At 39.7% G+C, this 25,792-nt stretch overlaps 1 protein-coding gene across 1 annotated transcript; it reads right to left on the reverse strand.

Moving 5' to 3' along the window:
• Nucleotides 1–6,273: 6,273 nt before the first annotated feature.
• LOC145769253 (prolyl endopeptidase FAP-like) lies at nt 6,274–22,726 on the reverse strand. Its single transcript, XM_082580831.1, has 20 exons — nt 22,636–22,726; nt 18,339–18,427; nt 17,855–17,962; nt 17,326–17,501; nt 16,304–16,429; nt 12,223–12,352; nt 12,027–12,132; nt 11,651–11,791; nt 11,073–11,211; nt 10,872–10,916; nt 10,569–10,774; nt 10,172–10,356; nt 9,932–10,090; nt 9,692–9,761; nt 8,985–9,109; nt 8,505–8,635; nt 8,127–8,229; nt 7,979–8,037; nt 7,681–7,833; nt 6,274–6,567 (listed from the first exon to the last, which is right to left on the reverse strand). The coding sequence occupies exons 2-20, from the start codon at nt 18,424–18,426 to the stop codon at nt 6,445–6,447; spliced, it is 2,373 nt and encodes a 790-aa protein (XP_082436957.1). The 5' UTR covers nt 18,427; nt 22,636–22,726; the 3' UTR covers nt 6,274–6,444.
• Between the last annotated feature and the right edge of the window lie 3,066 nt (nt 22,727–25,792).

Raw genomic sequence — 25,792 nt, forward strand, 5'->3', positions numbered from 1 at the left:
AAGTACCGTAATTTAATTTAGTTTCAAATTAAAATTATTACTTAGTCAATTTCCAAATACAATGACAATAGGCCTATGCCAAGCTCTTTGATTTATATCAATCAATCAATCAATCATTTTTATTTTTCGTCATTAACGCGTCCGGGACGAAAAAGATACTAACTACAAAAATCAATATAAACCTACCAGCACGTTAACGAACGGGAAAAGGTGGCAATACCTTGAAAGGTTTAAAACGTGCCTGAATGAAAAATTATGTAGTAGGCTATATATCAGCAGTTAGCACGGCCACAAAACCCAAAAAAACAAATAGCAAAAAATAAAACCAAAACAGAGAAGCACACATGTACTAATGAATGACAGCCTAATGAAAAGTGTTGTGGATTGAATTTGCCAGTTCCAATATTGATGTGAATGAGCAGTCATAATAATAATAATAGGATGGAGAAAGAAAACCGGACATAAAAGAAACCCATCCTCAGGCAAAAGCCCGTTTCAATGTGGCCCAGGAGAGCAGGTGTTGAGCTCTTTCTATGGTTAGACTGCACATCACACAGTAGCCTAAGACGATTGAGGTTTGATATCCAGTTTAAGGTATTGTTTCTTGTCCTGGTGGGGGATGGAATGGATGAGCTGGTAGATGATGATGTCCTGATGGTGTTGTTGATGAAGCTCTCACCCCCTTTTGCAACGTGTCGTGTTGATTATGGAGTACTGCGTTTGCTGTTAACATCTACAAACATAAAAGTACAGCACAAGCAATCGATATTATTGTTAGGTTAGCCTAATCTTTTGTAAATAATTTCGGATTTCTACTAAAATCTTCACAAGAATGCAAGAAAGCCTTTCTACGATGTCTTTCTATTGCGTGTCCGTTTTGCTTGAATGTTGTTTTAGTTTGTGAATAAAAAGTGACTTTGTATCAGTCTTTCTAATTGAAGAAGGAAATTCGTTCCATGTTTTCGCACCTGTGAATTCTATTGAATGTTGAGTAAGCGTTTTTGAGAAGTATGGAATGTTTAGAGAATCATTATCATGGTTTCTTGTAGACAGGCTGTGAACCTCTTTGACATATTTAAAAAGGTTGGTGAAGCAATCTGATAGTAAATTGTTGTGAAATTTAAACACGAAAACACCAATTTCCAGTTTGAACAATTGCTCAATTGTTGTCGGAATCTTGCTACAACTATCATTGTTGGGACGGAAAATACGATGAAATTTGTCACAGATTTTTTGAAGTTTTTGTATAAGTCCTTCGTTGCCATATTTCCAAGTCGTAATGCAATACCTCAGGTTACTTTCAATTAAAGAATGATATAAGCAGATCAAATTTGACAAATTAAGACAGGGTCTAATCTTGGTAATTATGCCAAAATTTCTTCGAAGCTTTTGCAGCAAATGTTGCATGTGTGGTTTCCATGAAAGATTTTCATTCAGAGTCAGGCCAAGAAAACTGATATTTTGTACTCTCTCAATTGGTTGATCATTTATACTTAAGATTTGCTTACACTTATTCGCACGTAAACTGTTAGTATCAAATACCATGTATTTTGTTTTGTTTACATTGAGTGATAATTTATTTGCTACAAGCCATTTGACAACTTCTTGCATTTCTGTATTGGCCGCTTCATGCAATTTATCCACTATATCTAAAGGTACTCACGGCCTACAACCCACCGGTTGCCGATACCTGTGACAGGGGTCCAGCGGAGCGTTCAAGCTCCCTTGAAAAAATATTTGATTTAAATCAAGACGGACTATATAGTCCGTCTTGATTTAAATATTTGACTACGAGGCAGAGCGAACCATCACTTATGATCATACAAAATTTTATATCTATGATGTCACAATTGTATTTTTTCCTCCGGTAGCCTACTGATTCATATCTGACCGGCTGTAAGCAAAATAAGGTATAAATGGAAAACATACAAAAACATACAATTACTGCATTTTCTGAGTAAATTGCGGGCCCCCTAATTTGCGGGCGGTGTGCGATCGCTCGGTTTGCACATCCCAAAGACCGGCACTGGTCCAACCTTAGACGCTGATGGGCTTGTGCCGTTTTGAAACAAACAAAATGTTTGAAATCATTTTGGCATCTACGGGAGTTCTCGTTTGAAGCTTCGAAGGCGAACCCATTCCAAGCAATAATTGTGCGTTGCCTGGCAACATTTCAGTAAATTCCCGATCTAGAAAGTTTCACAAAAAGTTCTCATTCATACATCCGGAAGTGACGTCATTGCACGGCTTCATTGCTTTTTCCAAAAGCAAACAAGGTTTGTTGTCGTCACAATGCAGCTTTCATCCCGGCACGATGCTGTACTCACTGTCTCCTGTGCTTCGTCACAACCTCCTCACCCGCACAACTTCATGCGGAAGTGATTCGTCGCGTGGAAACAAGTTCACGTCAATGCCGGCAAAGGTGGGCAGTAACTAGGTAAAAAGTAACTAGTTACGTTTTGAGTTACCGTAACTTCTTTTATTTTAGCGTTTTTCAACAGTTACAAGTTACTTGATTTTCCAAACAAAAATTGTAGGTTTGTTTTCCCGTTTATCGCAGTTTTTTTTCTTAGTGGTCAAATTATTTGTTTGGCAGAGGTTATGCACAGAAAGGAGCCGTGCCGTGTAAAGTGCGAGATAGGATTTCGCGGTGTTTTATACGAATTGATGTCTGTGACGCCACAATTCTTCGTTTGTTCCCCTACCAAGCTGTCTGTTTTTAGAAATTTCACGTTGATTGTTGAAATCTTATAAAAACAGATTTAGTCATGTTTTTGATGATATTGACTGCCAGCTAGCTGCTGCGTTTCACCCACAATTCAGACTTTCTTGGCTTGAAATTGCACAATGGTGAAGAAATTAAGATGGCTCTGCAGTAGCGCACCCAGAAAAAAAGTTTGGGGGGGGGCTAATTCAGAAATGTCGGCCGAGTGATTTGCGACAATAGTGACAGTGACAATAGGCCAATACCCATTCCTTGATTAATATTTAAAGGCACTCACAGCCAGTAGTGTAGCCAGGAATTTTGAAGGGGGAGAAGGGTTTGACGGCCGGCGGGCGAAGCCCGACGTCGTGTTCGCCTAAGACCACACCCAGCGGCGGGGAGTCTGGGGGGCCTCCCGCAGAAAATTTTGAAAAATTACTTTGAATTGGTGCATTCTGAGAACATTTTCAACAACAATGTGGGTATAAATATTCCTGTAAAATGGTGCTGTCTGGTGGCATAGCAAAAGGATAAGATCATGTTTTCTTCGGCATTTTTTCGAAATAAAACTAAGTCTCTATGTTTTCTTGTTGCTAATACCTGGCTGAGATATTTGAATGTTTGGTATCGGCAAAACTCGCTCTTTTAATGCAGTTTCGCTTAAAATTAGGCAAACTTTGTTTTAAAGACATAAAGAAACTGAAAGCATCATTCTCAATATCGTGACGTAACACGCGTGCCAAAGGGGGGGGGGTGTTGAAATCCCCCCCCTTGGCTACGCCACTGCTCACAGCCCACAACCCATCGGTTGCCGATACATCAGGATTCGTTCTCTCAATCAGATTAGAAGTTGGCCTAGTGAACCCCATGCTACTAGCACCATCAGCTTCCTCATCCCATCAGCTTCCTACATCGGTACGTATGTTCACCAGACATTTGACCACGAGAGTACAGGAGCATCTGAACTTTATAGGGAGTTAAAGAAAAGTGCCATCAAAGACCATATCATAGAATGTTCTTTTTGCTCTGATCGAAAATTCTCTGCCGACGCATTTAAAATTTTACGCAAAGACAAATCCCAATTTGACACCAAAATTTAGGAAGCACTGTTAATCAAACGCTATCACTCAAATTTAAACAAACAATTATTTGCTGGTCGAGTCCATTCTCTTCAACATTTAGCCTACTTGATGTATCACCTTCCCCGTGGAGCAAGTTTTTTCGTAGGTAGTTATTTATGTAGTTGCCTTTTCCTAATGTAATTTTACCTTCAAGAAGTTGAAATTTATTGCATTTTTATAAATATTTTCAGATTCCTGATGAGGGCTTAAGTTAAACCGAAAATGTTTAACTGTTAAAACTATTTTTAAGTTAAATATGTAAAATATATTGTTATAATGCTCAGCCCTGTTGTATTGTTGTGTCTTATTCATACCTAACCTGTAAGCAAAATGTATAGGCTAAATGAGGAACATACAAAAACTTCATGTTTAGTGGCGGGTTTGGGGGGGGCTTGAGCCCCCTTAGCCCCATGCTAGGTGCGCTACAGTGGCTCTGCATCTCAAAATGGTTAACCTATTGCAGAACCACAGCAATTTCCACATCGACGATGCAGCAGTGGCCATGTCGGCAGCAGTGGCAGAGTGGTTAGCGCGTTGGGCTCGCAGTCGAGAGCCTGCATGTTCGACTCCAGCTACCCGCACTTGCTGTTGTTTCTCTGGGCAAGAAACTTTACGATAATTGCCTCTACCCAGTGATCGATTTCGAGTAATGGGTAGTACCAAATTTAAGTCATAAGTAGAGTAGACAACCGGAAACAGACATAGCAGTCGGCTGCAACGTGGGTCAGGTGTACGTCGGAAAGCGTACACCGATGCATAGCGCTCAAGTCCGCTTTCCCGCAATGCAGGATAAAGATAATAAAACAAACAGCAAGCAGCAGCGACACTGATGTTGACAGGTATGAAACAGATGACTTTTTTGCTCTGTTATTTGAAAACACAAAAAAAAGGAGGAGAGTGCCGCAAAAACTTTAAATGAATTTCTCGAACGTAACCCAAGAAAGACGGTTACGTCTGATGCATTCCCCAATGACGCCATGAGGCGTTTGTCCTTGCAATATGATACCCCTGTCCAGTGCCGGTCTTTGGGGTGTGTAAACCGTGCGATCGCACAGGGCCCGCAAATTAGAGGGCCCGCAATTTACTCAGAAAATGCAGTAATTTTGTCATTTCCAATGGAAAAACTCAACAAGTGAATTCAACAAAGGAATTAGCTACAAGAAAACTTGAGATTCAACAGGTGCAACCTATTTCGTCCCCTGAACATTTCGTACCTTGAAAAACAGAGCCGAAGTCGCTGATCGGAGTTGCCGCAAACATTTCAAAATTTCTCTCAATCTTTTCAAGGGACGAAATAGGTCGAAATTTGATTTTGTTACTCCGATTAATTTTTCTGTGAAAGGGGAGCAATGGTGCCCTTTTAAGGTCATGTTAGCTACTGCACATTTTGCAATACGAAATAACAATTTCCGCTATTGTGGTATGTGGACTGCTAGCAGAGTGGTCGCTGTTTTGTAGTTTTGTGCACTTTTGTTTTATTTCTTCATTTTCTCAACTCTAGTGATAAGCAAAATAAACGACCGTCCTGTAACTCAACCAAACTAAAAACTGGTGAATTTTGCTCCACGTAGTCAAAAATGAACAGTGTAACTTACAAAAAATGTGAGATCATCTGAAGGCAAGTGCGAGACTAATTTAGTTTCTCGCGCGAGCTTGCGGTGATCAAAGCCAAACGTCACAAGGCAACAGCTACAAACAAAGTATCTTGGTTGGTTGGTTGGTTTTGAATCTTTATTCTCGGACTGACAAAGTTTCGATAGGTTATTCCTGGTAGTTTCGCATAGACTACTTGTAGAGGCTCTTGACGCAGGGCCGGTTACCGAGATTGGCAGAGTGGAGTTTCCGATTGTTGAAGTGTTGTTGCTGGGGGAACTATTCCATTCGCTAGGTGCCGCTGAATGGAGAGCAGTCCTAAAATGCGTTGCTCAAGCGCACACCCCGAGAGTCGAACTTGCGCCAAGTGGTCTTGAGCCGGGCACGTAACCACTGAGCTAACGGGATGGACATCTTGCCCTTTATCAGGTATTTTTCAACTTGTACTTCATGCAAGGAAGAGTAGTTGTAGGTCAGTACACATCCATTTTCATTGAAAGGTAACTGTAAACCGTAACGAGTAACTTTTAAAAAAACGGCAATTCGACCAAAGTTCTGCCTCGCCCTAAAAAAAGTTATGGCGAGCCCTGACAAACTTTCTACACAGTGGCAGATCCAGGAGGGGATCGCCCCTTCAAAGACATTTCAGTCCATCATTGTCTTTTGTTGAAAGCGCCCGAGGCAACTTGCTGGATCTATCGCGTTTTGTACCAACCACCGTTTCGTCTTTTAACCCGATCTCTTGCCGACGTAAACATGCAGCCTCCGAAGCACGAAATGTAAGCGAGGGCTCATTTCAATTCGATCATGCGACGCCTGACGTCACTGATAAAATGACATCAGCAGACGATGACGTGTGTGACGAAAGGTAGTTCGTGTTTTTATTTTATTCGACACTGAGCATAGTTATATAGCGAGTAAATTGAGGGATGGGAAACAATTACTGAACTTGAAATTGGAAGACAGATATTTACATGAATAACAAAAGTTCTTATTGCAATTGAAAAAGAATGACGTCACAAAGGTTCATCCACCATAAGGGGTACCGACTCTTCCGAGACAATAGGACAGGCGGATGTCTAGCTGGTGGTAGACATGCTGGTTCGCGTTCGGTCCACCGTTGATGGAATGAGCTTCATCAGCGTAGAACTAAACAACAAATCGTTAGCTCCACCTAAAGGATTTTAACAACATCTTGTCTCACCACCAGGTAACGTACTACAAAAATTACTTGCTTTTTTCAGGGTAGGCACTTCAACATTACCCACTCGTCGAAGAGGTACGCAATCATGCGTGACATGTTCACTCGCGATTCAGCTGATTTCAGTCATGGGACTCGACACGTAATATTCTGATCGAAAAATTTTGATACAAAGAAATTTAACTGAATGCTTTGCCACAACCACCGTTGCCTAATGGTTAGGGCAGAGGAGTAGTAATTTCGACTTCGTGGGTTCGATTCCCATCCTCTGCTAATACTATTTTTTCTTCTGCAACTGAACTGAGTGCAAGAAGGATCTTAATGACTGCAATCAATGGAGTTTATAAGGAAAATTGTGACTAAACAAAACACAAAGCAATTTCACATTGAAAAGCAGGCGCTCTTCGACGAGTGGGTGATGTAAAAGTGCCTACCTTTTTTCAGAGTTAAACGACGGAAGATTATCTCTTTAAGCTCAACAAGATGGTTGGAAACCATGGATATCCAAAGAAGGAGATACGAAGGCTTTTATTACGTCTGACAATAGAAGGGCTTTTGTTATCGTAAAATAACAATTGGCACCCATAGTACTTTAATAAATCTTGTTATGATAACCTGCATTGTGCTATTAGCATCAAGCCTGGATATTTACTGCATGCTCATGGTTACTTGTTAAATACCCGTATACTTGCTTAACATCTAGCCTACTGCAAAGGTTTTATAAAGAAAAACAGCTTACTGGTAACTTTTCAACTGTCTTTTCAAACAAGTATTCTTTAACTATGGTCTACGTGACAATTTTGTAACAAATTTAAAAGAACTACAAACTACCGCCCTGGAAGTGTCGTGAGAATAAGGCAATCGCTGCGAGCCTTCGTATCCCCTTCTTTAGATATTCCTGAATGAAACTAAAGTGGCAATCAACAAATTCTTGAGGAATAATGAAGCTTCAGAACAAGTTTGCATTGAAACTTCAGAGTGAACCTCAAATGAATGACAACAGAACAGACATAATGACATCATGGCTTACATCACAATGACGAGTCGGTGAAATAACTTACAAAGTCATCAAAATCTACATCTGCTTCAACAAGAGCCTTTTCCATCTCAGCCGCACTCTGGAAGTGGACATTGTCATCTGCTGTTCCATGGATGAGCGCGTAGTTGGCTCCCTTGAAGTTTTCCAGAGAATGACCTCGAATTATCGAAGCTTTCTAAAGAAACAATAAAGTTGAAAGTAACCCTGGTGTCGTCACTCGTGATGACCTCACAATGCGATAGCATTACAATTCGGCCGTTTCGTCATTTAATTACAGAAGCTTAAAGATTAGGCCTATGTGTTTTCCATTTGCAAACTACCTCGTATCCTTCCTCATTGTCTATCGGGCGTTGCATGTATCTCTCCGCATACATGGCATCTGGAAAGCATTGAGTGCGAATATGATTTTATGTAAAAAGTTGAAAGGTCAAGATTGAATTACAGGAATTGTATCGTTTGGTGACTCACCGTACCAAGTCCAATCCCCAAGGGGGGCCACTGCTACTCCACATGCAAAAGTCTTTCCGGCGTCATACCCGAGCGTATGGCTCGTTATGTAGCCTCCGTATGACTGAAAACAAGAAAAATATTGTGTTTAAATAAACCGGAAAGATGTCGGTGGCACGACACAAAGTCGATTCAGTTGAGAAGTCTCTGGATCCATACATTGGTTTCCAAGAATTCAAGTAACGGATCATGTGACCACCAGCAGTACCATGATCGTTGGCATCACGCATCAGCTTGTGACACACACACGCTCTGCGTCGCGGTAATTATCTTAAAAGAGATGTCACAATATATTGCTATGCCCCAAAATGCACAGGTATGACGTCATTGTGCACTCACCCATCCCCATATCGCGACGTGAGCGGGATCGATGTAGTCATGGGTACTGATGAGATAGTTTGCGAAGTCTGTTTGGTCCACAGGTTCCATCTGTCCCAGTTTTTTGTAGACCTGCCTCATGAACTTGTAACCTGGAAAGGTGGCCAGTGACGTCATTGGGAATCTTCCAGAAACATTTCTTCAAATGCTTCACTTTGACATAAAATCCTTTGTCTCGGTTTAACTGAAGCTTTTTTTGTTTTTCAAGAAAAATCTTATTTTGCTTTACCCACAGAAGACATGCTTTTGAGTATTTTTGGACCTCACAAATTTCGTTAGCTTTTGTTATAATTTATGAAGCTGGAACTTTCAGCATCGATTATGACTGAACCAGGTTTCATGATCCCACAACAATGTTTAAGTTAATATTTCCCTGGACAATAGAACTAGATTAGTTGTGGCTTAGAAACCAGTTAATTGAGAACAACACGAGCTTCCAACCTTCATAAGCCGATCCCCTTCCATCCACGCTTGCTACTATCATGTTCCGTCCGCTCACCATGTAGGTCTGCGAGAATCTCCTGGTCCACGTGTCTTGTACTTTCTGAAACTCAGGACCTGCGTACCTGTGACGTGATCGATGAAATCGTCAGTGACATGCTAAAGTGTGAATTTAGGTTCATGGAAAAATTAGCCGAGACACGCATTTGAGTATGCTCAGATATGCTCACTGGAGCGTATTCCGATCAAACATGGTTCCCCGCATCTCTGCTTGTCATCGCATCAGGCGATATTTGTACCATGATTTTGTCCCTCCATATTTTTCATGCTAAATTTTGTCGTCACAACACAAAAACTTTCTTCAGAACGCCATAAGGTGGCGGATTTCTGAGACTATTGTGACAATTACGCGGTTACGCCATCATTGTTTGTCACAGACATGGAGAAGATGACATGGTAACTCTTTGAAGCCTACAAAATTGGCAAAGCGACACAATGGTTGCTCCATGCCTGACCTGACGTGTGGTTTATATCATATAGCCACCGTCTTCAGGATAATGAAAGTTCTTCTAAATTAGCGCTGATAAAGCAATAAAGTCCATACAACCAACAGGAAGAGAGGAATGCAGGTTTACAAGAAATATGTATTCATTTCATTTAGGTGAGTGCGTGACTTCCATAGATGAGCTCGACTGTTTGATACTTACACTTCGATGAGAAGAGGATACGTCTTGGAAGGATCGAAGTCTTCTGGGTACCAGATCTCGTAGTTGTAAGCTGAAACGATACAAAACAGATGAAAATTATTGACCGAAAACCACCAGTGGAACGTTCCACTGTATTGTGAGCAATTGATGACGTTGCAATGACAACCGCCTAACGCAGGCGATCGCTATAATCACACTGAAAACCAATGAAATTAAATAATAGTAATCATAGAGTCATACCTTTTTCGTACTTTGTTGATTTGAATGTTTTGTATTCCCTCCGTGGCCACTTGACCAAGCTAACCGCGGCTGTCAGTTCGTCGTTGTTCTCTATGGTGACTTCTTTTCCCCATTTCCCGGATGTAATTTGCACATGAACCGTTAACGGGATGAGGTTACCTGGGAACAATGGGAGATAATTCCGTACGCTCTACGGCGTCATAAATGAGCAATTTTGTTACCGTTGCGTCATCGACTTACCTCGACAATTAATGACCACTGAGCTCCCGTCATCAGTGAAAACTGGAGCTACCCATCCACACCTGTCCTCATATGTCTTCATCAGTTCACACGTCATGCACTCTGGTGCAGTGTCGTCAGTTTCGTCCACAACAACACGGTAAATATGTCGTTGTCTAGGCGACGGGGAAGCTGCGGTGAAGTAGCTGAACATACAATGAGTATATTGAAGCACAGCTTGTTCAACATAATCACATATAAAGCAAAAACATTTAAGATTGGGGCACGTCAAATTGGTCGAGTCAATTGAGTCAAATGGTTTGTTCTATTCTTGACGAGTCCAACAAAATGTTTCCTCATATAAATGGAAGTTCATCCGCATAAACGCTTACAAAGATGCGGAGGTTTTAGGACTTACAGGTACTTGTTGGAGCTGTCGTAGTAGTTTAGTTCAACGATGTCATATTGTGTCTTTGTTAGCCATCGGGCCGTGCTCGCCCCTTCCACCACGTGGGCCACCTGCCAGAATCCTTCACTGCTGTCTCCGTCATTAGCACGCGCGTATATGGTGAAGTAGTTGTTGGATGGGCCATCGGTTTGCCATAACGGGTAGAACGGCCCAAACTAAAGTTGAAAAAGAGCAATGATGGCATAAGCATCAACGCTACAAATCAATAACCTCATTAACAACATTGTCTACGTCAGCAAGAGAGAAACTTACGCTTCCGACCCAGCCCCCTTCTACAGACTCCATGTTCGCGTCGGTCTGCGGAGAAACAAAAACAAACTTGTCTGAACAAAACCTCAATAGCAAAAGTATACAAACCTCCCAGAATTTCAAGTTATTTCGCCGTACGAACAAAATGTTTCGATATGAAAGCGAATAAATTGGTGAGCAGAGTGTAGGTGAAATGTTACTCACGTGAGAGCAGGTGAAATCTCCGCCGCCAACATTCTCGGTGCAGAGTTGCCCGATGCTCGTCATCTGTAGACGATTGGTCCACGTCGCCAAACACGAACTGTCGTTCTTCCAAGTGAAGCGAGAGAAATAAAATTCCTTTCTATGAAGTTAAAAACATCATAAAAAGATTTAGTTGAAATTCCCTTAAAGTTGTGTTGAAATAAAAAACTGCTTGTCTTCAGGCTAACCTGGTTGAGAGGCTGAAAAGCACAATGAACAACTAGTAACCAGTGGTTGTTTCCGACAAATCCAAGCGGTTTGACGACGACCATGTTGTATTTTGAACTACACAGACAAAGGCTCAAGAAAGAGTGAGCGAGGCAGATGGAGTCAACACACAGAGGATGGTTTTAAGCTTCAACGTTTGTTGAAATCGTGTTTCTTGTAAACTACTTCATTCACTAGGTGACGTCAAGCGATTCAGCTATCACGTCACATGGTCATTTAGCAACTGTGACCATACGTCACAATCACAGCACCGATCACTTTAGAAGATATCAGCGCTTCAATTCGTATGACGAAATAAGCATCTCTCTCACCCGTTGAATTCTGAGGGTGCTGCCAGTTGACTCAATTTGCTAGTGGCGACGTCATAGACCCACAAACGCACGTTCCCAATCGTGGTTCCAGCCTTCGGGTACGCGATCTCAATAGTCTCCGGGTACTGGCCATCCCCGTACCTAGCCAATAAGCAACAGATTGAAAATTAGAACCCCTCAGCATATCAAGTTGATTTGCAATGAAACTGACTTTTATGCTCGTCACAAAAGATGACGTCGCAACTCGACACACGTCACCAATCGTCTTCTCACATGAAAATATAAACCAGATCGTGACATCACACACACATAGGTGACAATTTCATGCTGTGATTCCACAAATTGAAGTGATTCAATTTAGACATTGTGACATCACCATGTGTATTCTATGTGCTTGACTCCATCCTCGTTGGTGTCAAGGAAGACAAGCTTCGTAGCGGAGGGACTCCAGAACAGCACATTGTTGGTTGAAACCATTTCCTCTAAATATTTTAACACCAAGTTAACGAATCACCAACCACCATTTGTTTACTCTCTGACCATGTTTGAACCACTCAAGCGTGACCTCTCACCTTCATACATCCAATCAGGGATTCCAAAATAATTTAAATTTTTTGTCCCCTGAGGGCTGACTGTCACGATGGTGGGGTTTGTCGCTCCTACGTCATCAATCATCTTTACAGTGAAGTCATGAACAAATGCCTGGCAACACAATCACGACAATTTGCACTGTTTGATCATAGTGAATGAAACAGTAAAGTTCCAGCTGATGAACACGTCAAATCTGGAAGACTGAAAAAGTAGGCGCAGTGATATGTAATAAGTGTTCTTTGGCCGAATAAAAAAACACAAAGCAGATTTCCTATATGTGGTCAATTTCTTTAAAAATAACAAAAACAATAATTGGTCTAAATAAACTTCGTTGAAGTTATCTAATCTATGATGTAATAATGTCCGTTTGGACTTTTATCAGGTCATCTATACGGGCGTCTTTAAATGTCGCAAACCTAGCAAACCTCGCAAACCTAGCAAACGTAGCAAACCTAGCAAACCTCGCAAACGTAGCAAACCTCGCAAACCACAAAGTTGCCAGATGGTATTTTATTAATTGTATTTTTTTAATTTCTTGGCGTTTTATTTGTCTGGTGCCTGTTTTTTAAAACCCTTTTAAATATGTTATTTGTTTAGTATTGATGTGCTATTATCATCTATAAAAAGATATCAAAATATCTGCTTTGTTGTTTATGGTTAGTTTTGATATAAATACGTTTAAAGCAATGCCTTTGCGATCAACATTTGTGAGATGTTGAAAGTTAATATTAACGCAATATTTGGTAGTCAGACATTCGGGAATCAGTATTCCCTCCCTTAAACCATGGTGAGTTCACTAATCACTGGTTCTCTAAAAACCGAGCTGCAGACGATAAATAAAACTTAACTTTTGCAGGCAACTGTAGTTCCTGCCCTTGGCTACGCCGTGTGACACACAACGAACAACGAAGAAGTTCCTAATGACAAGTTTTTGTGTGTGTTTAGAAAGTAAGGGATATTTTGTGAACGAAACCGGTTTTTCCAAAATTCTTTGTTATTTCAAGTGTGTTTAAAATACCTATATGCTTTGGCTCCTTTTTGGGCTACTTGCAAAAATATTGGTTTGTTTTTGGGATTGGTTTGAAACGTGTTTTTGGCTGGGTAATTTTTTAGTATCTGGCAGCTCTGCAAGGCTTGCTTCTTTAAATGTAGCAAACCTAGCAAACCTTGCAAATCTTGAGAAAGGTTTCTACAATTGATGGCCGATGAGGTTTTCAACTGTTTATAGTTTGCATAAAATAGATAGGCCTAGACTACAGACAACCTTACCATTACTTGCTGCTAATCTAAATCTATCTTCTTTTGAGAGACTATGAAAACCTACTGGGGTAAGCTTTCAAATGCAGAAACCTTCTCAAGCTTTACGAGGAATTCGGAGTTCGCGACATTTAAAGACACCCGCTGAGAAAACCTCATTACTATCAATTGACAAATGCACAAACCTTCCTCAAAGTCATAGCCTAGATAGTAAAACCTTGTCGGGTTTGCGAGGTTTGCTAGGTTTGCTACATTTAAAGAAGCAAGCCTTGCAGAGTTGCCAGATTCTAAAAAATTACCCAGCCAAAAACACGTTTCAAACCAATCCCAAAAACAAACCAATATTTTTGCAAGTAGCCCAAAAAGGAGTCAAAGCATATAGGTATTTTAAACACACTTGAAATAACAAAGACTTTTGGAAAAACCGGTATGTTCACAAAATATCCCTTACTTTCTAAACACACACAAAAACTTGTCATTAGGAACTTCTTCGTTGTTCGTTGTGTGTCACACGGCGTAGCCAAGGGCAGGAACTACGGTTGCCTGCAAAAGTTAAGTTTTATTTATCGTCTGCAGCTCGGTTTTTAGAGAACCAGTGATTAGTGAACTCACCATGGTTTAAGGGAGGGAATACTGATTCCCGAATGTCTGACTACCAAATATTGCGTTAATATTAACTTTCAACATCTCACAAATGTTGATCGCAAAAGCATTGCTTTAAACGTATTTATATCAAAACTAACCATAAACAACAAAGCAGAGATTTTGATATCATTTTATAGATGATAATAGCACATCAATACTAAACAAATAACATATTTAAAAGGGTTTTAAAAAACAGGCACCAGACAAATAAAACGCCAAGAAATTAAAAAAAATACAATTAATAAAATACCATCTGGCAACTTTGTGGTTTGCGAGGTTTGCTAGGTTTGCTACGTTTGCTAGGTTTGCGAGGTTTGCTAGGTTTGCTACGTTTGCTAGGTTTGCGAGGTTTGCTAGGTTTGCGACATTTAAAGACGCCCATCTATACAGTGAACATGAGTGTTCGTAGACAGGGTTGCCAGACCCAAATTTAAAAAAATTCAAACCGACCTAAAAAAACTGCCACATTTGGGAAAAAGTGTCAAATGTTATTTTAAGCCAGTCGATCAACAAAAAGGTGTCATTGTCAGATATTTTTGTTAGATGCTTTTTTTCGATGCAAAAATAACATATAGCCCTGGTGTAAGTCAATTTATTTTTGTTTTAACAGCGCCATATATTAACAAACAAGCTGTAGTCTACGGAGAAAATCGCCTGAAATACAATATAATATACAAGACTTAGTATCATACATTCCTTCTCACTACAAAACAGCGAACATTGTGTTTGCAAACCATATCATTGTTGCTTCCACGATAGCCATAAAGACTTTTCTAATCAACGAATGCTTTTTAGCAGTCAAGTATAGGCTATCAACAATTGACAGTAAAAAAAACATGTTTCGCTTATGGCGGTAAGCTTATATCAGTATCGCACCACTAATCCATTTCATAGAACTCTCAACAGTTACTGCACTGCTGACGGGTGGAGCCTCACGAGCGAAAAACGTGTCTATCGCTGTCAATTTTTGGCAACTTGACAGCGAAAAACGGGTCTATCGCTGTCAATTTTTGGCAACTTGACAGCGAGAAACATTTGTTGGTAACAGAACTCTATAGCGCTACGCCGGTAATTATAACCCAAGACCGGTTAGCTTTTGTAGGCCTATACATCACCAACTCAACATGGTGAAGATACTATCTTTAAACATTCTGATGATGAAAGCAAACATATATTGACTGTTTCGCGCATTGTTTTGGGCTGAACATAGTTACTACGTACCATATAAGTGGTCATCTTATTGACTGTATTCAAGTCTGCCTATAAACTTATTGGCTGTTTTAGAATATGAAGTTGCAAACTATGGTTTAGGCTTATTTTGAGTGTTTTTGCTTCGTCCTTTAACTAGCAGTCAACACTGGCAATGGTAGTAATTGGCACTAATTACTTTGTACAGTACAAGTTCTAAAAAACTGCCTCTATCTAGTAAACTTCAACTTTAAAGTGATCTTGATCTTATTGTTCTTCAAGATCAAGATCACACAAAAAAAAGTGATCTTAGATCAAGATCAAGATCACACCCATCTCTGGGTAGTATGACACTGGCACTTAATCGGTAAATTTAAGTCAATTAAGTTAGAGCTTTTGCCACACAAGTATGACCGTCAGTAAATAATCTGCAACAAACAAATCAAATAATCGAATACTATTGAGATCATAAAATTTAAGTTAGGCTCCCGAAAGAATCAAAAATATATATTTATAAAAGTATTTAAAGGACATCAGTCTTTCTAAAAGAAATCATAGAAAAAAGATGTTACAAGTAACATTTAGACTGCGCGCCATTAAATAAGATTATAAGAGGATTAATACCACGTAGAAAAAAAATCTATAAAAAAAATATTGCTATTAATTATAATTGCTTTGTTCTGCATGTTGTTAGTCGTATTACAATGATATTACTTCACAAAATGCATGTTTTTTGATCATCGGTAAAGTGATAAGAAGATTTGATGAAACTGTTTTTTACCAAGTTCTGTTCTGGGACTTTAAGTTTGGATAAAATGCTGCGTTGGAACAATTCTCCCAATAATTCTCGCCACCTGGAGCAGAGAAGATCAGCTTCCCTCCCAGAGACTCAAATGTCAACTGATTGACCATTTTCCAGTGCTTTCAAATGCAACAAACGAACATTATTACGTCAAAAATCTGAAAACTGACCAGACGGTGACCAATAGGGGACCACTCCATGTAGTGGATGGTTGATGGTAAATTCAAGTTGGTCAGTTCCTTGCCACCATCGACGTCCCACACCGCAAAGTTGGCAGTGTACGAATGCCTCCACACCTGTAATTATAAGATCACAATAAGCAGTGATATACGCGCATACAAAAAATATTGACGCCGTCAGCGTAAACGCAAACGTTCGAAAAACCATACGCCGTATGCGTCAACGTAACTTGTAAAAAAAGTTGGCGGTGTCAGCGTTAGCGCATACATTAGCGTAAACTCATTTTGTTTGCTAGGTGCCAAACATTCACACGGTATAAACCACTCGAAACAAACAAGTTTAATTTTGAATTTCCACAAAGAAACACAAGCATCTGGAAGTGTTCATCTGACATTTCGCCGCGTTTTGGTTTCAATATGTCTTTGCCCATTGAAAACATTCTTTCAACTGCAGCGCTGGAAGGTATTGGCGTGTTGTAGCGAAAAAAAGACATTAAAAAGTATGCGTTGACGCTATGCGCTAAAAAACCGCAAAATATTTACGGCGTAGCCTCAAGCGACAACTATCCAAAAAACTGTGGCGTAAGCGTAAGCGCAAACAAAAAGTTTACGCCGCAAGTCTACGGCGTAGAATTTGCAGCGTATATACGTACATCTCTGAGAATAAGTCGCACAAACTTCGTGCAGTCTCAGAGTAAATTGTGTATTGAACAACTCCTTCATCGTGCGAGTGTGCAACATGGTTTGATTAAAAACTGTGCAACATGGTTTGAGTAAAAACTTTGATTTTGAGGGAATGCGAAGTTTTCATTGAAGACACGTATGACACACTTTGGGAGACACGTAAGACACATTATTGAACACACGTGAGACACACTTCGGAACACATGTAAAACAAACTGTGAGACAAACTTTGGGAGACACGTACAAAACATTATGGAACACATGGAGGACACACGTAAGACACATGCAAAGCACACTGTTGAACACACGTACAACACACTTTGGGTCACCTTCGTGTAATTGTATCTGTAATAGACGAACTTTCCATCTGCAGACACAGAATATCCATTGCTGTCATAGTTCTTATACAGCGTGTCGGGAGCGATCGTTTCTATGTTCTCGTACGGTTTCGCCACTTCACGACGATACAAAGCGCCATCGCTCATCGCGACGAAGTCGGTTTGGCCTGAAAAAGCTCGGCTGTTACTTTCAGCACAATCGGACTTAGATTCAGCTTTTCCACAATTTGCAAACATCTTAAATTTTGGTTTCTTTATATTTAACGTAAATGTAACGTATATACACGTTTTTGTTTATTACATAGAATCACTGGATCGTGAAACTAAATTCTTCAAATAATTTTTTCTCCAAATAAACTTAAGATAATGAAATTTTAAATCAAACTAAAATCGAAATATTACAAAAACTTCGAAATATTTTTGTTTTCAAGCGTTGTCTCTCGATTTATTTGCATTGTTTGTTTTCCAGTCTAGTCTCATTGCGTTTGCACTACCAGGCACAAAGGTTGGAGGAACTAACTTGGTGTGGCCTTGTACCAGTTGGGATAAACGCTCTTGGAGCTATACTTCCCGCTCCATAAATCCTCGAAGGCAAATGGTGGTTTGTCATCAACGGAAGAAGAAGAAGCTAATTGTAAAAGCAATGAATTAAGTTTAAAATCAATATTTGCTGTTTGACAAAACGGATAAATTGGAGGATTCCCGTGACGTACATGACTCAGCAATAAGAACAATCTGTCAACAATGGATTGCATAACAACTGACCAGTATGATGTAACAAGACAAGTTAATGATTGTTTGTGCCAACAAACGATAGTAACTTTTTGCTGCACATAATCACTCATCACAACGGAGAACATAACGATTATGTGGAAAAGTATTTTTAACCATTCATAGTATCATTGAGGTATCAGCTTGTGTAGCTCATGTACAATGCAGCGAATGCCACCAAGCTGATCTCGTGCCGAGCGAAAATCGATTGCTTACAAACAGCGATAACTTACGGATGAGAAGCACACAGGGTACAACAATTGCAACCGCGACCAACATCCCGACGGCAACGCCTCCAACGATGGCTAACGTCCTCGCCATTCTAAAAACACACCAGCCTTTAAGTATGTGGACTGAAGCATGAAATTATTGGTACAGTACAAACAATGGAATAATCATATTAAGCACAGTCTGGCACAGCTGGAGTGTCTAAATAAACAAACAAAATAATTTGAAGTATTAAACCAGAGGCACATAGGCAATGAACATCAATAATTTGTTGCTTCTGTTTCCCATGTTGTGTGTGACGTTACAATCTGTAATGGAAGATAAACTTTCAGACACAGATCCTGCAACTTGTTCGATCAGGAGATGGAAAGTGGAAAAGAATTCTCTCCTTGAACCCCAGTATTTTTCCGAGACAATTTGGGCACATTTCAAAAGTATTTGTACAGAGATCGAGTTTAACGCTCAACCGCGCACCAATGGGATGAGGGGGGCACCTTACTACGACAGCGCTGAAGAACAGACCACATCCCAAACGGTACTAACTTCAACTCAGATAATAGAGTGGAAGGTCTGTGTGTTTTGGATCATGAAACCAATGATTGGATGCTCTCTAGTAGGCTTCCCATATAGTCCAGTAACATCATGAATCTGGGGTGATACTAGGATATCATGAATGTGGGGTGATACTAGGATATCATGAATGTGGGGTGATACTAGAATATCATGAATGTGGGGTGATACCAGGATATCATGAATGTGGGGTGATACTAGGATATCATGAATGTGGGGTGATACTAGGATATCATGAATGTGGGGTGATACTAGGATAAACCCTCGGCCCAGGAAGATTCAACACCAATTAGTAGACTTCAGTATCACCACCATTGCTCACAATTCCCAGCAGGCATCAGTTCCATATCAAGTTTAAAATTCACTACGGACAATATTTCATATCTTCTACTGCACTTAAATAAATTTAAAATCTTTTTTGACTTTCAGTACATATTTTATATTTTTCATATATTGTTGTCATATATTGAATGGGATTGTCAACACTTTTGTGGTGAGTGTTGTTAATTGAGTAAAAATCAGGCCAAGAACAACAGAGATACTGCTTTAGGCTGCGTTCTTATGCGATGAAGAAGAAGATTAAAAATGTTCTGATCATCATCATCAGCAAAATTCGGTTACGTCTCCACTAGCGAAGGTGGCGATTCTTCCCTTGCAACGATTGCCTCCACTCACTCTTATTCTACTGTACATCTCTTTTGTCCATTGCATTTTCTCCCTTCAGTCGGACTTTTTGTGTCTCATTCTTTACCTGTTCTTTCCATGTGCTGTTTGGACGTCCCCATTTCCTCTTCTCATTTACTTTCAAAGTCAATGTCTTTCAATAGAAACTTTCTTCCTCTCTTCTCAGTAGCCCACATGCATTAGTGCCCACATTCCAGTGTTTCCAATTTCAAACAAGATTTCAAAACCAAGGTTTCGGGTATTTGAGAAACAAAAACCCGGTGCAACCCAGTTGTTATCTTGTTTTGAATAAACTGCGAATTGGTCCGACATTAAACTTATAATTACTTTCAGTCAGTGTACAAAGACAACAGACAGTTGGCTAATCTCAACCTAAAATAAAGTTTATCGCTGAAACATGTTGCTTTCAAGTGATGGGATATTACCTTTCCATGCGAAAATCAAAGCGTTGAAGCTTTCATCATTCTGTCTGTTTCTCAGTTTTGTGACGAATAATCCTATAGATCAGGGGTTCTTAAACTTTTTTTAACGCGGACCCCTTAAAACAAAAATTTAGTTGGCTTGGACCCCCTTTGTGGCAATAAAATAAAATTAAATTGGTAACAAAATGTATGTTTTATTAAATTTAAGAAATAGCGAATGCAGATTGTTTTTCAATATTTTCGATTTAATGAAGGAAGCTGCTGTTTGTCTTCAACAAGAACATGAAATTGTGGCTTCGCCTTTGATAGGACGACAGCAACACGCATGTCATGCTTTGCATCCAACCGGATCCGACTCTTTGTTTTGATAGTTACCAAGGATGAAAATCCTGACTCACATAAATATGTAGTCACAAAAGGGATTATAACAGCCATGGCTCTCTTTACCAAAAGAGGATATGCTTGCATCAATGAACTCCAAAAATCGCCAATACTTTTCGAATTGAAAGACAATTTTAATGAATAACGTAATAAACGTACATATCAAAAAAAACAGTAGGCTACAATGCGATAAAAATTATCCGGAAACGCCAAACTAGAAATCATCAGGGTTGTTTGAACTTAATCTCCTTTCTGTTGAAATGTATTCCATTTTTGAAATTATACACTAAGATTTCCATTGGGCCTTCATGGACCCCCTAAAACTAGTCCGCGCACCCCTTGGGGGTCCATGGACCCCAGTTTAAGAACCTCTGCTATAGATGAATAAGCGCTTTCGGGTTCCACTAACGTGGGCTTGAGTGTACGAAAGGTATGATAGAGTCGTTCAAGATATTCAGATTTTGTTTGCAGCTTAAAAACGATACATTTTCTTTCTCACAATTTCTTGCTGTGGAAGAATAGCTTCGTAGTCGCGACTTTTCCATAAATGAAACAAACTCCTCAGTAAGGAACCTGACCTTGGACTTTTTTTCTTTCCTTTTCTAGTCTTTCCAGAAGAGATTTTACTAAAGATGTAACTTTTGGCTTCCGAGTTTTATGTCGAAATCGGTCATAATAATAATAATAATAATAGTACACGTACAGTCGCTGGAAAACTTTGAATAAGTGAACTAGTTTCTGCACATTTCCTATTTCTTCCACGCGTTTATCCAACCTCTCTTTCGCAGACTCCAACTGATCTCTGTGCCAGAGTTTTCCATCTTCTTCAAGGTAAACGTGACCACCTTTTCAATCAGATGTAGGTCAGCTTTTCTCTGCAAAGATCTTCAGCCGCTGTTCCAACAGGACCACAAACTTCACTTGATCGTTTCACACACCTCGCTCAAACCTCACCACCGCCACCACTATTTATTCGAATGGCCCTTGGAAACGACAAAGGATGTTGAAGAAACTATTTCTCTGAGTCTTAAAAGCAAGCAAGAGGACTTTTGCAATTATTTTATTCATAGGTTAAACTAATTATTTGTGTATACGATGTAACTTAACTGCGCGACCAACAGAACGCTTTCAACACTTTAACGTTTAAATTGCAAAAATTAAACCAATGTGATGTTGCATTGCGAAGGCAGGCGGATATAATGTTATATTATTACGTATTAATGTGATAAATACAAAACAGAGGGCGCGCGGTATGAGTATCACACAGCTTGACTGAATCATTTTAATACTTTAAGATAAATATATTTTTAACGAAAATGTTTTTTGATATAATATTCCCCACATTTCCTAAACTTTGCCCAAACTTCTCTAATTTGAAGGAACAGTCCGACCTAATGTATGCAGTTATAAAGTCACTAACATACTTAGGTCTGGCAAATTCTTATGACGTAAGATTACCATAGTTTCTGGAAGTTACTAGCCAAAACAAACCGGCTATAAATAGTAAGATAATTTGCGTAGTTTATTATTGAAGTTGGAATTATTAGATATGAGTGAATGAGAGGCGGTGTCATTAGAAGTTCTGACCGAGGAGAGAGTTGAATGGGAATTGATATTATTTGAGTAGCACAGCAGATGATCGCATCATAGAGTTGTAGCCGATATTATTGTAGTCAGAGCTGACTGAATAGGTGGAGGAATTATTGCTGTTCACTGGTATTTTGATTATGTGGTGGAAGTGCAGAACCATTCGTTAAAGCTTTTCATCTGTCATCTCACAACTTGAACTATTAGGCTATTTATTTGACTGTTTTAAGTTTGATATCCCAATAAACTATGTCATCAATCTTTCTAAAATCTCTATTCTCGTAAGAGATAGAAAGAACCATGGCAGCAGCTGTCTCAATATCTTTGCAAGCGCTTGTAGCGATGTCACAATCACAAGCTCCGGGTGACCACCTCACGATCATTGTTACGTAGTTGCAGTGAACAAGGAGGTTCACAATGATTCCTATTAAGTTCTGGGGGGTCCACCGGGATTCTTCCTCAGGGGCAGGGGGAGAGAAACACGCTAGTGCTCATTAAACTACTTCCCATTCCTGATTGAAAGGGATGCTGGCTCCAACTGGATGAAATACTTCTACATCATACTCGAGATCTTGTCTCTTGTCCGGTCATAATTCTACAACTTTCTAAAATGGAGCGATATTTTGGAAAGATTAAGTTATAATGAACAATTAATTACCTTTATGTGATTCTTGGGATAAACAATTTGAAGGTAATTAGAATTCTTCTTCTTTTCACTTCCGAGCTCCCAACCTGCAAATCAAGAAATGACCAGCTTTCGATGAATTGCTGCAGGTTCCATGCACTTCGCACCACTGAAAGCTGACGTCATCAATGTCAACAGAGCTACTTCCATTCTTTGTTTCCTTGACGTCTAACCTGGTTGTCATAAATTATCGAAATATTATTCAAACGCTAACTACTGTAGTTGTGAAGTGTACGAGGCATCCAGGTTAATGATTATATAAATCGTTGGAAGCTATGCGAGCTATGTTTGACTTGCATTGCCTGGAAGCGAAAAGGGAATAGACAACGAATGGAAAGCTTCATTCCCTCCTGGTCCTCATGAACTCACACAAACCATAAAATAAGTTATTGATTAATTTCGACGAATTTTATTTACAGCATCCAAGGGGTGTTTTGAAAACAATTTTGAAGGCAGTTTGTTACCTGATGGATGAGAGTTTTCAAACGGCGCCAACCTCTGAATAATCACACTTTTAAGCATCTGACAAACTTGGCACAAAATCTATGAGGCACTACATTGATGTGCCTTTCATGCGGCGCCATGTTTGTTATAAAGCAACAACATATTCACCGAAACTATCGATCACGCGCAAATATTTTTCCGAAATGAAATTAATTGATGTTTGGTGAAAAAAACTTGATGGCGACCGGATTGCATTGAATACTCAACAAGGAAATAATCAAAGTAGCAACACAGAGTTTGTAAGTGTTCTCAGGTGTCGTGTCCACGAGTACGAGCGTCGTCCTATCGCCTAGTTTTTGTAGTTTTATTTGTTTGACTTGTCAATGTTAGGCAGAAATTCACATTATTTTCCTTATCGAGTTTAAGCTACATTTCGCTATTGAAACATCTTCTCCATATTGTTTTGCTTTTTCATTTTCTGTTTTGTGACGACACAGAGCTGTTTACATTACGTTTGCAGATCTCTTTGCAGCATGTTAGGTACAATATTATTGCTTCATTCCGTCATTTCCATAGAAAATCACAATCGTTTCTTTGTTGCGTATAAAAGCATTTCTCAAGCAACTTGTGAAAGTTAAAAATAAGGAATGGTTAGTTTTCAGATGCTTCAGATTCTCAAATGCTGATTTCCCAATGTTGTCAAACGAAAAAAATAAAACATGTATTCGTAGGAGCGACAATAGAAAACTTTCTTTTGGACGATGAGTTCGAAAGCCTTTGGAAAGATGATGATTGAATTATAAGGAAATATTTCAACGAAATATCATTTCTCTTCAGGTCCGCATGGAAATGTGAATTCCAATAAAACAGTCGAGAAACTTTGCAGTTCGCAAAGCTATGGAGTTTTACGATGTAAAATCTTTCCAAAGTGCATTTTATTTTCTAATTTGCATTTCTTTAACAAAAATTTGGAAAAATTTTTGGTGAGCACAACGAAATATTCTAATGGTCTACCACAGTGCACCCTTGTTCTTCAGTAAAATAAAAACAACTGTTATTCCCTTCCCCTCTTTGTCGTGCTAGAAAGCTTGTAAAACAACCAGTTGTTAATTTCGCCCTTTTCACTTGGAATGGTGGCGATTATTGTTCAATGTCCATGACTGTCACGATTATTTTAAACAGTATTAAAATAAAATATTGGAAAGTTTAGGACGCTTTTGAAAAAAATCCTTGTTAGGAAAATAAATTCAGGTTCGAAATCAGCTTCTCCAATTTTACAAAGCAGGCATCCCACCAATGTAATTCTTACACACGTTTATCTTAACAAATTAAAGTCTTCAAAACTGTTTGAGTTGGAAATTTTAAAATATGATACACTGCTGCATAACTCACTTCTCACAAACAAATAAATAACCTATCACCGCGTAGTTGTAAACTGAAAAGTAACCTGTCATTCAGTGTCCCAATTGTCACTCCGTGTCCCAATTGTCACTCAGTGTCTCAATTATCACTCAGGTGTCAATTGTCACTCAGTGTCCCAATTGTCAGTCAGTGTCCCAATTGTCACTTAGTGTCCCAATTGTCACGCCGTGTCCCAATTGTCACTCAGTGTCCCAATTGTCAATCCGTGTCCCAATTGTCACTCAGTGTCCTAATTGTCACTCAGTGTCCCAATTGTCACTCATTGTCCCAATTGTCACGCCGTGTCCTAATTGTCACTAAGTGTCCCAATTGTGAGTCAGTGTCCCAATTGTCACTCAGTGTCCCAAGTGTCACTCAGTGTCCCAATTGTCACTCAGTGTCCCAATCGTTAGTCAGTGTCTCAATTGTCACTCAGTGTTCCAATTGTCACTCAGTGTCCCATATGTCACTCAGTGTTCCAATTGTCACTCAGTGTCCCATATGTCACTCAGTGTCCCAATTGTCACTCAGTGTCTCAATTATCACTCAGGTGTCAATTGTCACTCAGTGTCCCAATTGTCACTCAGTGTCCCAATTGTCACTTAGTGTCCCAATTGTCAATCCGTGTCCCAATTCTCACTCAGTGTCCTAATTGTCACTCAGTGTCCCAATTGTCACTCATTGTCCCAATTGTCACTCAGTGTCCTAATTGTCACTAAGTGTCCCAATTGTGAGTCAGTGTCCCAATTGTCACTCAGTGTCCCAAGTGTCACTCAGTGTCCCAATTGTCACTCAATGTCCCAATCGTTAGTCAGTGTCTCAATTGTCACTCAGTGTTCCAATTGTCACTCAGTGTCCCATATGTCACCCAGTGTTCCAATTGTCACTCAGTGTCCCATATGTCACTCAGTGTCCCAATTGTCACTCATTGTTCCAATTATCACTCAGTGTTCCAATTGTCACTCAGTGTCCCAATTGTCACTCAGTGTCCCAATTGTCACTCAGTGTCCCAATTGTCACTCAGTGTCCCAATTGTCACTCAGTGTCCTAATTGTCACTCAGTGTCCCAATTGTCACTCAGTGTCCTAATTGTCACTCAGTGTCCTCATGTCGTGGAGCAGACAACCAACACTTCGAAGACACCAAAGATAAACCGACGTGCGCAACTCACCGAACGGCACAATATGCAACAATCGTATTGAGGGCTGCTCGAAGCCAACGGACTGAAATCATGACAATAATTTTGCGTTAAAAGACTTCTTTAAACACAAGACGAAAAAATACT

This window comes from Aplidium turbinatum, chromosome 4 (assembly GCF_918807975.1).
Source record: "Aplidium turbinatum chromosome 4, kaAplTurb1.1, whole genome shotgun sequence".
In the NCBI taxonomy this organism is placed as follows: domain Eukaryota; kingdom Metazoa; phylum Chordata; class Ascidiacea; order Aplousobranchia; family Polyclinidae; genus Aplidium; species Aplidium turbinatum.